Source organism: Schistocerca gregaria, chromosome 4 (genome assembly GCF_023897955.1).
Source record: "Schistocerca gregaria isolate iqSchGreg1 chromosome 4, iqSchGreg1.2, whole genome shotgun sequence".
In the NCBI taxonomy this organism is placed as follows: Eukaryota; Metazoa; Arthropoda; class Insecta; order Orthoptera; family Acrididae; genus Schistocerca; species Schistocerca gregaria.
Genome location: NC_064923.1, coordinates 618,525,075 through 618,538,527, shown reverse-complemented (window position 1 = coordinate 618,538,527; position 13,453 = coordinate 618,525,075). Strand labels below are relative to the sequence as shown.

At 42.0% G+C, this 13,453-nt stretch overlaps 1 protein-coding gene across 6 annotated transcripts in view; it reads left to right on the top strand.

Annotated features, from left to right (window-relative positions):
• Positions 1-13,453, top strand: part of LOC126267126 (protein-cysteine N-palmitoyltransferase Rasp) — a 120,202-nt gene that overhangs the window by 10,671 nt on the left and 96,078 nt on the right. Inside the window, exon 2 of one of the 6 annotated variants that reach the window (XM_049972049.1) lies at positions 2,640-2,731. The exons of the other annotated variants lie outside the window; for them this stretch is intronic. Within the exon in view, the coding sequence (XP_049828006.1) occupies positions 2,726-2,731 (6 nt within the window). The 5' untranslated portion in view covers positions 2,640-2,725. The remainder of the gene's footprint in view (positions 1-2,639; positions 2,732-13,453) is intronic. 6 annotated transcript variants of the gene reach the window in all.

Below are 13,453 nucleotides of genomic sequence, written 5' to 3'. Positions count from 1 at the left end.
AAGAAGAGAAATTTGTTAACATCGAGTATAGATTTAAGTGTCAGGAAGTCATTTCTGAAAGTATTTGTATAGAGTGTAGCTATGTATGGAAGTGAAAGATGGACAATAAATAGTTTGGACAAGAAGAGAATAGAAGCTTCCGAAATGTGGTGCTACAGAAGAATGCTGAAGATTAGATGGGTAGATCTCACAACTAATGAGGAGGTATTGAGTAGAATTGGGGAGAGGAGGAATTTGTGGCACAACTTGACTAGAAGAAGGGATTGGTTGGTAGGTCATGGTCTGAGGCATTATGGGATCACCATTTAGTATTGGAGGGCAGCATGGAGGGTAAAAATCACAGAGGGAGACCAATAGATGAATACACTAAGGAGATTCAGAAGGATGTAAGTTGCAGTAGGTACTGGGTGATGAAGAAGCTTGCACAGGATAGAGTAGCATGCAGAGCTGCATCTACATCCATACTTTGCAAGCAACCTGACGGTGACCACAACAACATGGATTGCCGATATCTGTACAGCTATTTGTTATGTCATAGGAAGCTTGCACTACTTCTGGTATTCGGCTTTCACATCATAATATTTGGTGGGTTGGTATCATACCTACTTATAATCAATATTTTGTTATTATTACATGCTTTGATTTACTACTGGTATTGTTTCTAAATGTTGCACAACTGACTCACTTGACACAAACCATTAATTTATGTGTTTTTTTGACACCCTTTACTTAGTGTTCTTTGTGAAATGCATACTTCTTTCAGGTGTGTGTGTGTGTGTGTGTGTGTGTGTGTGTGTGTGTGTGTGTGTGTGTTGAACAAGAGTGGTCATGTTACTGTTTGCCATTTACAGACTTCCTCTGTAATATCTTCAAGTAGCTTTATACACAGTCTTGAGTCTACACTTGAGCAATGTCGCCCATCTCAGATTCTGTGCCTATGAATTGTTCAGACCTCGGTTTTATGTATCTTCTGTAAAAACATTAAGAACAGAGACAATTAAATAGCACCAACTTCTCCCGTATTTTTTATTTGATTTCTCTCATTCCTTCTTAATTATTTAACATGACGACACACAGCACGATATTCCACTATAGAATTTCCTGTTTGTGGTGTCGCTTCTGGTGGATCTCAGCATAAAACATTATTACTGGTGGGTGCCTCTGATCTGGGGTTTGAGTGACCTGCCTTTCCTTTGTAATTTTCTCCAGCCTATCCCTTTGTTTCCCTGTGAAAGAAAGTACATATTTCAAAAGCTAGGAAGTATATCACTCATATTTGTTTGTGAATCCATTGACAAAACTTCCCATTTAGCCTTGTCATATTCGTACTTCAAATTTTAGATACAAGATGAATATAAATGGATGAGGTATTTTGTTAGTTGTAGAACTCTTAAAGCATGAAACAATTTCCATATTTTATACTTACTTTTAAGAATTCGAAGGAGACGATGACTGTTGATCTTGATTGTACTTTGCTGTATATAGTATTGGGATGACTGTTGTTATATGTTGCTTCCTCATGTCATTAAAAATAATTTTTTCATAACCAAAACTTTTGATGGTTTTAATTTACTTAAAATTTCTTCACTTCCAATTTCTTCATTACACAACTGCACTCACAACTGCCAGCTTCTTTTAGAAAGCAGAAAAAGTGATAGTTCTAAGTGCACCCCTTCATGGCTGGTCATGACATTAACAGGATAATATTTCACAGGCATTGTAATGGCTTAAGAAACATCGGTGTTAAATATGTCAGTTTCGTGATGATGCCGATACGTGTATTTGATGAGCTAATGAAGATCTCCAGATATGAACTAAAGGAGAAAAAAAAACTGTTTTAAAAAAAGCAAACCTCACTGTAAGAAAAGATTTTTGTGTTAATGTAACAATCTGTCTAAGCAGTAATTAATTATTTGTTGTTTGAAGTGATATTTACCGTTTTAGTTGTAGCTTAGCAGTGGCCCCACAACTTTCCCCTCCAAGCCTATTTAATGTAATACCTGATCAAATTGGCACATCAACTATAGTTGAATGGAAAAACTAAAACAACTGTGGAAAGGAGGCTTAAAAGAAATACTGGTAAGGGTTACCTACATAGGTATACTCTTCACCACGGAGAAATTGGATGGAACTTTTCAATCTATGAAGAACAATAAAACTGTGGGCCTAGATGGCGTAAGACCATAGCAAATTACAATGTTTGAGCAAGTAACAAAGCAGTGGTTCTTAAATTTAATGAAGACCATCATTTCAAAATTACAGGTCCTTAAGATCTGGTGCAAAGCCAAAGTTGTAGCACTTCTGAAGCCTGGAAAGGAATCAACTGATCTTAAAACTTCTGACCAGTTTGTCTTCTTTGCCAACTGTACAAAGTCCTGGAAAGGCTAATCCCCAGTCACATCACATAACATGTTGATGAAAAATCTTATACAGAACAGGACTTCATTGCTCTTGGATCTTGCAGAATGGCCTCCCTCAAGGTAGCATACTGCCATCCCTCTTGTACATGTACATTGATGACCAACCAATCTATCTCTGAACAAGAACATTTATTTTTATTTTTATTAATTTTTATTAATATATTTTTCCCATGTGGAAGTTTCTTTCTATTTTATTTACAAGAACATTTATTTATGTAGATGACACAGCAACTGCAACTCAAGGAAGACCTTTGAGGAACTGAAGACAAAGCTGACAGCAGCCTTTGAGGTTCCCTGCAAGTATTATGATGGTAACCTTCTGAAGTCATATCCTTGCCTTTTATCAGAGAAACTTGGAAGCCATGAGGAAGGTGAATATTATCAGAAGAGGGCAACAACCATGCCACCATGATACTCCAAAATTCCTGGGTCGGATCATAGTATCGCTTTCAAAGAACATTGCCAAGAAAGAAGGCTGAAAGTATCTGCTTGGAACATCATCATACGTAAACTTATTGGCACCACCTGGGGATCACAGGTGAATCTGCTCCGCACATCTGCACTGGCACTATGCTTCTCTGCAGCAGAGTATGTAGCACCGGCCCGGCTGCTCATGACCATCTCCTGTCACCAAAATCAATCAAATTACGGGTACAGCACCACTTGTGATCTGCAGAGCAACAGCTGCAGAAATTGAGAAAAAGAAGCAGGAAACCGACCCCAGCCATCCCCTGTCCGAACATGAAGCACAAAGACCTAGTCTGAGATCAGGAAGGAACTTCATGCACACATCAGCAGTTCCGTCAGCATCTATAATTCTTTGAACAGGGCTGTAGCAAGATTCATTAACTGAAAGGGATAGAAAGAACATCAGAGAGGAAACTGCTATGGGCTTTCATCTGCCACATGCAACAAGAAAGGCCCAAAACCAACTGAAGACAGGAGTGCCCTGATGCAAGGGGAGCTTCAGGAAATGGGGCCATGGCACTGATGAGGAATTATGTGAGTGGGGTGACCTACAGGACGCACAATGTATTCTGTCTGCAGAAACCTGCCCAATCCTTGCACCACAGAAGATCTTTATGCAGCAAGTGATAAGGCCATACAAAATGCTGAATTCTGTAGCTTGCATTCAATTAATAGAAAACTGTATATATCTTGGTGTATTACGTTATTACTTTCAGAATCTTATATTACTATTCTGTACTTTCATTTATCAGGCTGCATTTTAAGTATGTTGTATATTTAAGTCCTGTCCACCTCTGGTAGCTTAGTGGTCAGCGCGACAGTGTGTCAGTCCTAAGGGCCCGGGTTCAATTCCCGGCTGGGTCGGAGATTATCTCTGCTCCGGGACTGGGTGTTGTGTTGTCCTAATCATCATTATTTCATCCCCATCGATGAACAAGTTGCCGAAGAGGTGTCCATTAGCATCACCTGATTCTGCAGTAGATGAAACTGTGCTATGTCAGTGTGGAAGTAAGTTGGGGGGGGGGGGGGGGGGGGGGGGAACATCCATATCTTAGATGTAATGTGCTTTGTCTTTGTTGTGAAGTTCTTCTGATTAAAGTGGATCATCAAGAAGTCTCTCTAGGGAAACTGAGGATCAATAATTTCCATATTCTCCAACTGGTCAGTGTTCTGAAAGATAATTGCTGTAAGCAGTTTGAATGTGATTGTAAGGTGAAGGGACATATCCTTTGAAATGAGCTTCATTTATGACAATCGTGATTCCCAACACATATAATTTTTTCCCCCCAGTTCATAGTTTTAATAATCTAGAGATGAAGTGTTTCAAATTGTCAGACTTGGCTGAATGACACACAAAAGATTTGGTATCAAGCTATGCGTAGCAGACATGTGAATTCAAATAAAATTTTGCATGGATCAGCAGCAGGTAGTGCTTGACAGCTCTGCTTGCTAGCTAGTGCGAGACTGGCCATAAGATGCCATGCATTTCATTGGCGGCACTGCCTGGTGAGCAGATGTCCTAACAGAACATTGCCGCTGCACCACTGCCACACTTGAATACGCACCAGGCGTGAGAGACTCCGTGGCATCCCTGGCATTGTCTGGCATCTCAGCTAGGAGAGCTGGCATGGTATCCTGGTGCGGTACAGCTTTAAGTCTTTCAAGACAAAAGTCACAGTGTTTATCTTTGAAAGAACTTGATTTCAATCCCCATCATTGACTTCAGTGCTGACAAGATGTTAAAATCAAACCTTCATTCTTCTGAGGTCCTCAGTCATATTATCAATTGCAGACATTCTTCTCTTTTTTTTTTTTCTCGGGTTTTAGTCCCATCATTATCTCTTTTTCTTTTCAGGATTACTGTTGTTGTAGTTGTACTATTATTTATTCTTATTATTTAATTCCTTTGGTCCCTTTGGGAGCAATAGGGTGTCCAAGAGAACTGTAAATCCACTTATCTTTGGCTGCTTCCCTCAGTTTCAACTAAGTCTTTTTGACGAAACTGACTTCAACTGGAGGGTGGTCCATTGATAGTGACCAGGCCAAATATCTTATGAAATAAGCATCAAACGAAAAAACTACACAACGAAACTCATCTAGCTTGAAGGGGGAAAACCAGATGGTGCTACGGTTGGCCCACTAGATAGCGCTGCCATAGGTCAAACGGATATCAAGTGCGTATTTTTAAATAGGAACCACCATTTTTATTACATATTTGTGTAGTATGTAAATAAATATGAATGTTTTAGTTGGACCACTTTTTTCGCTTTGTGATAGATGGCGCTGTAAAAGTCACAAACGTAAAGGTACATGGTATCACGTAACATTCCGCCAGTGTGGACGGTATTTGCTTTGTGATACATTACATGTGTTAAAATGGACCATTTACCAATTGCGGAAAAGGACGATATTGTGTTGATGTATGGCTATTGTGATGAAAATGCCCTATGGTCATGCGCTATGTATGCTGTTCGGTATCCTGGACGACATCATACAAGTGCCCGACCATTCGCTGGATAGTTAAGTTATTTAAGGAAACAGGAAATGTTCAGCACACGTGAAATGTCAACCACCACCTGCAACAAATGGTGATGCCCAAGTAGGTGTTTTAGCTGCTGTCGTGGCTAATCCGCACATCAGTATCAGACAAATTGCGCAGGAATCGGGAATCTCAAAAACTTCGGTATTTATCGATCCCTACAACAGTGCTATGTGATGCCTACTACTCTGCTGTTCAAAGACTAATACAACTTCAAGCTGGTGTACTTTATTCTTAATAGGCTGCATGTTTTGAAGAAGAGTAGATAGCACTTAGAAAACTTCTGTGGTGTTTGTCTGGTGTGGTACATTCTATCTTCTGTGTGCACATTATAATAATAATAATGTCGTGTGACTAGGGCCTCCTGTTGGGAGACTGTTCGCCTGGTGCAAGTCTTTCGATTTGATGACACTTTGGTGACTTTCGCGTCGATGGGGATGAAATGATGATGATTAGGATAACACAACACCCAGTTCCCGAGCGGAGAAAATCTCCGACCCATCCGGGAATCGAACTCGGGCCCTTAGGATTGACATTCTGTTGCACTGATCACTCAGCTATAAGGAGTGGACAGTGTGCACATTCAAGAAATTTCTAAGCTCGTTTGGATCTTTTGAAGGAAGGAGAGCCTGTTGTTACGATTTGTCATAAAATGGCCATAGCGTGACAACTGCTATTTGACCATTAGTGTGGCCCTTCAACTGCCTGCTATACTCCCACTAATTAAGTCTGCAAACCTCCATTTGCTGGTCCTGTTGAGGAGCAGTCAACGGTTTGTGTAGCCCCATTTACCAATAATTCCAAGTGGCACCAATACAATTACACTCTGTCAACATTCATCAGCACTATCTCCAATTCCACAGTGACTCAACATACAACACTGCCACTACTGAGCCAATTGTGTTTCTGGAACAGATCAGCCATGCTCACATGTGTATTACCAGTTAAGGAAGATCTCGTGCTCACATTGCCACCTATACTGTACGCACTCTCTCTGTCCAACTTCTTCTCTGCATCTGATTCAGCCCAGCATTCTGCTTGAAATTGCTGGTGACCTGATACCTCGCCCCTAACGCCTTCTGTAATGAGGTCCTACACATCTGTCATAATTGCTACCTAGATCAGTACTCTCTTCTTACTAGGATTTACACTTTTCCTAGCCTTTCTGGTCATGGGCAGTCTGCTGCACATTTTCTACTCTTACACCATCTCCTCAACTCTGGCAGCTGGTATGTGTTGCTGGCAGACAAAACAAAACTGTCAGATTGCATCCTCTTGTGCTAGCCTTTCTACCAATTGCCAGTCCCCCACTCCCGCCCCCTCTCCATTGAGCGAGGTGGCGTGGTGGTTTGCACATAGGACTCACATCCTGGAGGACGGTTTAAACCCTTGTCCAGCCATCCTGATTTAGGTTTTACGTGATTTCCCTAAATCGCTTCAGGCAAATGCTGGGATGGTTCCTTTGAAAGGGCACGGCTGACTTCCTTCGTGTCATTCCCTAATCCATTTGGACTGATGATCTTGCTGTTTGGTCCCCTCCTCTGAACCAGCCAACACCCCCCCCCTCCCCCTTTTCCAGTCTCCTAACCACTGCCTTCCTTCATCCTCAATAGCTGTCTGCTAGCCGGCTCTAGATATGCCTTGAGGGCACAAATTCTCTTTTCTTGCTATTATATTACCTTACTATGGGAGCAAATTTTGCATTTCCAGGAGAGGGCCTTGGTGATCTTCCCCAGAGCTCTTCCCTCTATATTTCCAGTTTATCCTATTACTTACTTTTGTATGAAAACTCCTACAATTTCCACTTGTGGCCAAATAAAATGTCTATAGCAAAGTAAAAAAAAAAGCCTGAAATGTGCAGAACTTAAAAGAATATTCTGAGATGTATAAAAATATGTAATCTCTAAAAATTTGCTGACTACACTACGAGCATGTCTTCAGTAGTATCAGACATGCTCACATAACCACAGTGTTAGACAGGAGTCTCACCTGACAGAAATTTAAAACAACACAATATATTTCCTAAATTTAATGCAGAGATGCCAAAGCTTCACTTGAGGAATAAAGGCAGTAATGCAACCATTCGTAGCAAAAGGTAGGTGTAAAAAATACAAGCTGATGCACACAGTTAGTTACAAATGTTGAGCTCAACATGTTAACAAAAAGTAAAGTCAAACGTAGATAATGACAATTGGAAATTTAGTGTATAGGTAAACATTCAATATAATAACCACTCAATACACAGCAAAAGTTATTCAGAATGCATAATAGACAAAAACGAACAGAAATATAATCAAAAATTTGAGCAGAACTTTTGAAGAGAACTAAAATTGTGCTTGTCTGTTAGTTGCCATCATGATTTAAAGTTCGTTGTGGACCCATAATGTAAAACTGTTGTTATTGTTTTCTTCAATCTGAAGACTACTTTGATGCATTATCCACTCTAGTTCATCTGGTGCAGGCCTCTTCATCTTGAAAGAGAAGATATAGGGTCTCCTGATGAGAGTTTTCACAAGACATTGAGAGGTGAACAGGCATGCAAAGGAAACGGTGTGTGCAAAATATGGCATTTCACAATCCTCAGATGGCGACATTTAGTGGGGGGGGGTCTGCTCGCAATACAGCAGTAGGCAAACTCCAGATCTAACCATGTATTTTGAAAATAGCTTGTCTAAGGAAGATCAGAAGTATGATAATGGTAATAGAGATGGGGCCACACCTTGTGTGTGACTGTTCTTCATGGCAGCCATTCTTAAATACACCATCTTGGATTCAGCTCTCAAAGTTGGAATAGGGTGGGTGTCTTGTGGCACATGATTTTGGACTAGATTTTCATGAATAATAAGAGTATGCACTTACTTTTTACCTGCCCATTACCATTAACAACACATGTTATGGGTCGTAGGATGCAATTGCTCACAACCCCTGAACGAAAACATGCAAAGGAGGTGCCCATCTAGAATACATGCAAAGACACAGTTTTCAATAAATCTGGTATGGAAGTCGTAAATGAGAGACAGAGCTTCGAAGGACAAAGGCTACAGTTAACCAAATGTGCTGAAACACATGTATCCCACCAGGAAAGGCGAGTACAAGAGAGAGAACACTACCACTCTCTGGAAGTACTTCCAGACGGACAAACAGACAGACAGACATTATATGTGACATGCATTGTGAGGTCATTTGAGAAGACAAATGTGTGGAAGATGGCTCACGTGTCATATGGCAGTGAGGTTTACACATAGAGAGGATTCCCCCTCAATTTCTTAAACATCACCAGTCCTTTTCATCCTCCTCCCTTCCTTTTCAACCCTTATGCCGGAAGATGGAGCCACTGGCTCTGAAAGCTTACACATATCCTTAACTTTTGTACGTGTTTGCTCCAGGTGCCACTTGGTAAGTAGATTATTTATTTATTCAATTGAATAATATTTTTGGATAGATTTTTTCCAGGAATATTGTGTCAATTGAAATATGTCACCAGGTGGAAAATGTGTCATCAATTTAAACTGGCTAGAAAATGAATTGTATAAGGATATTCCTTTTAGCAAATGGAAAGGATAAACATAGAGCAAAATGCAATCCATGCAATAAAGACTTTTCAGTTGTCAGTGTGGGAGAATCTGGTCTGAAATCACAAACGGTTATAAAAAGCATCAAGACAAGACACTGTAAAAGCAGTGTTATCAGTGAGAAAAAATGCATTTAAAACTCTTTCAGAGCCAGCAACTTCTTCCCAGCAGTCAGATGCATCAGAGACCTAGTGAAATGGCATAGTGGTTAGCACACTGGACTCTCATTCAGGAGGGCGATGGTTCAAACCTATGTCCGGCCATCCTGATTTAGGTTATCCATGATTTCCCTAAATTGCTTCAAGCAAAAGCTGGGATGGTCACTTTGAAAGGGCATGACCAACTTCCTTTCCCATCCTTCCCCAACCCAATGGGGCCGATAATCTCACTGTTTGGTCCTCTCCCCCAAATCAACCAATGAACCATCAGATGCAACAGAATGATCTGTCTGGAGAACAAGTGGAAAAGAAATACTGAATTATCTGGATACCTCTGACATTGGATTCAGAAATACACTGGGTTTTGAGAACTGTCAAGCAGCACCATTCATACAGATCAATAATAATGTTCTCAGAGTCTTCAGAATTACAATTCCTGACAGTGCTTTTACTGGTAATTTGTCATGGAGTGAAAAGAAAACCATTTGCATATCAGTGTTGGACTTGGGTCACACTTCAAAAATATTCTTCTAAAACATTTTGGAGGAAAGAATATTGTCCTTCTCTTTTACAAAGCATTGAATTTAAAAAAATTAATGAGGCAGATGGACACTCAAATAAGCTTTTGGTTAAAGGACCATATCATAACATGCTCCATAACATCAGTTTTCCTTGGCCATGCTATTACAAGAGGCATGATTCAAAATCTGCTAAATCCTGTTTTGCACTTACTATTTAAAAATGTGTTAAAATTGTTTATGGGCAGCCCAAATGTCAAATTAAAATTCCATAAAGTGATACAGCACTTCATTTAGTGATTATAAATGATTATAAAAATAAGCTAAAAATAGTTGAGTGAGGGTTAAAAATTATTGATAATGTTTTTAGACAAGAATTTGAATCATAAGATGGGACATCGAAGTGAGGTGCTGAGAACCATTAGGAACCTAACCAACCCCCAGGGGGCTTGCCGCTCTTTGGCAGGTTCGTGTTTGGCTACCATGGCACCCTGCCTTTACAACATCTTTTCCCTTCTGTGCTGCATGTCTGTCCTCTTGCTATTCTTTTTCCCCACCTTGGGGAACATTTCTGGGGTGTTTTTGGGAATGTGTTCCTTATTTTCAGTAGCTGACATAAGAACAATCTCACCACTGTTTCTTGTTCCTTTTTTCCTTTCTTCGTTCACCTTCTTCTCTCCTTCCTCCGCTTCAGCGTTTGAGGCTTCTCTTTTTTCTTCTTCCTCCCTTTGAGCTTTTGAAGTCCGGCCTATACATCTTACCCGTAACAGGTGACTGGGTAATGCCTAATTCCCAACCGTGGGTCGACAGACAGGGTTCACATGTACCCCCTGGTACAGGCCAGGCCGAGGGAGGGAGCTACTACCTTTCCAAACTACCGATTGGTCCCTCTGTCAGGTGTTCAGGAGGTATGACCTGAGGTGTGAACAGTCACTTAAGGCGGGTTAGTCTCTCTCTGGGAGGGGGGGGGGGGGGTTGTTCAGTGTGCCATCAGAGACGCTGGCAGTCATTGGGGATTTTCTCACAAGGGGCCAGTCATGATCTCCACAGTCCACGTCTACCAAACGTAAATGGAATGAAGTTCCCCATTCATAGAACCTTCCAACTGCACTACAGTTCCTCATGGTTTCACGTACTGAAGGTAGTCAGTTATTTGCAGTGGTAAATCCGTTTTTTATTCAGAGAGGTATTGCTGCAATTGCTCTCGTTTGCGCAGTGACACTTTGCTTTTGGAGACTACTTCTGATTCTCAAGAACAACAGCTGCTTGCCGCTTTGCTTCTCCACGGCTATTCTGTTCATGTCGAGGCCCATAGAAATCTGAATTCTTCCCATGGTGTTATTTACACTAGGCTGCTCGATAATCTGACTCAGTCACAAATCCAAACATACCTCTCTGATCAGGGTGTCATTGCTGTTCATCAGGTGATAGAAAAAGGTAGATGCATCCTTAGTGTCCACACACACTCTTTTTCTCATCTTTGATAGAATGGTGCTTCCATCCAAGATCGCAGCAGGCTATGAAGTTATCACAGTCCGACCACACATTTTGAATCTGATGCACTGCTACCAGTGTCATGGTTTCAGCCACACTCGAATGTCTTGTTGACACCTGACACAAATATGTAACCTGTGGTAGAGATGCACACGAGGGTGATTATCCGCCCCCTTCTCACTGCTGTATCAACTGCAGTGGCAACCATGCCACCTCCTCTCGAGATTGTCCCATGTGTCTTGATGAGCGGTCTGTCCAGGAGATCACAGTAAAGGAAAAAGTACCTTACCCGGTCACTCGCAAGTTACTGGCTAGTCGCAAACCCTGTGTTCTATCATCTGGCACTTACAGTACTACTCTTGCTACATCTCTCTCCATGGAGGACATGGCCACCCAGACAGGCAACCTCAGATTCAGTACTGAGATTGTGAAATCGCTCACTGTCATGGTAGCATCGCCATCTTCTCATCGAGCAGTGCAACAAGCTACAAAACATTGGTCTCCCAGGGCAAAGTTACCTGCTGCAAAATTGGTAGGCTGGAAAGGACAGAAGGAAGACTCTCATGAAGACTCCCTACACCCCTCCAGTCAACAAACATCTGAGTCTTCCTTCGCCAACTGGAAATGCTCAAAGGAGTCAAACAAAGGCAAATGGTCTTCTCTTTCGCTGACTTAGAGATCCTCTTCGATGGTGTCGCCACATGATACCTGTGCGCGGCCAACCTCCATGTCGCCTGTGTGCACTGCCAGATGTTTTTTTGCCCTGTACTCTGCAAATTGACAGAGGGAGAATGCCAATGCCTCTGTAGATCTCATGGAGAAGTATCCTCCAGGCTGTGCGCCGTGTAGCAGTGAATTTTGAAGGCTGGCACTTGACAGCAGCCTCGGTGACATGCCTTCATTTTTTTCCCTCGTCCCCTTTCCTCTTTATGACTCTCCTTCACTGAAACATTTATGGCCTTCGATCAAACAAAGAGGCTTTATGGTTGCTTTTGGAATTGCAGCATCTGTTTGTTCTCTGCCACCAGGAAACAATATTGCCTCCTCACAGCCACCTTGAGGTCAAACATTTCTTGCCAGCGTTTGGACCTCCTCCCCCACCCCTTCCCCTTCCCCCAGAGGACAACATTCCATGCTGCTCATATGGGATGATATTCATAGTCAACCCACCTCCCTAACTACCTGCCTTCAAACAGTTGCAGTTCACATTTTCCTTCCTGACTTGACCTCTTCCCTTTGTACCGTTTACATCCCTCAATCATTCAGTGTCATCAGGGCAGACTTCCTCGGCTTATTTGTCAGCTACCCCACCCCTTTTCTGCTGCTTGGTGACCTTAATGAGCACCATCCACTTTGGGGTTCTCCCAGAACCTATCTGAGAGGTGCTCTCTTAGCTGACCTTCTTAATAAGCATAACCTCCTTTGCCCCAACACAGGAGCAACCGTGTTCCTTTCAGACTCCATGCACACTTATTCCCATTTGGACCTATCCTTCTCCACTGCCCAGTTTGTCTATCGTTAATGTGTGGTCCAGTCTGTCTGACATACACTCGAGCAACCATTTCCTGTGTGCTGTCTGTTTGCTGACACCTACCCCACCTACGTGCACACCCAAATGGCAGCTTACTAAGGCTGACTGGAGACTTTAATCCTCCTTGGCGACTTTACATGAACATTATTTCCCCAGTTCTGATGACCAGGTAGACTATCTTACAAACGTTATCCTTACTGCCACAGAATGTTCAATCCTTTGCACTTCCTATTCATAAAACCGTGTCTGTTGCCTTGACGGGCTATGGCATGCCGCAATACGATTCACACTTGGAGACGTGCTCTCTGCATTTTTAACAGTCATCCTACGAGGGCAAACTGCGTTCATTATAAACAGCTGTGTGCACAGTGTCGTTGCATTCTTCGGAATAGCAAAAGAACTATCTTGATTTCATTTACTAGTTCTTTTAACAGTTCCACTCCCTCTTTCGTCATGTGGGCCAACCTTCGATGGCTCTCTGGTACCAAGATCCATTCCCCAATTTATGGCCTAACAGTAGCAGGCTATGTCATAGTGGACCCTATTGCTATCTCCAACACCTTGGGCCACAATTTTGTGGAGATCTCGAGCTCCTTCCACTATCACCTTACCTTCCTCCATCGAAAACGAGTGGAGGAGGCTCAGGTAATAAATTTCACTTCTCAGAATCGTGAGTGCTACATTGCTGCCTTTACTATGAGGGAGCTAGATCATGCTCTCACTTCATCCTGGTCATCGACCCCAGGGCCAGAC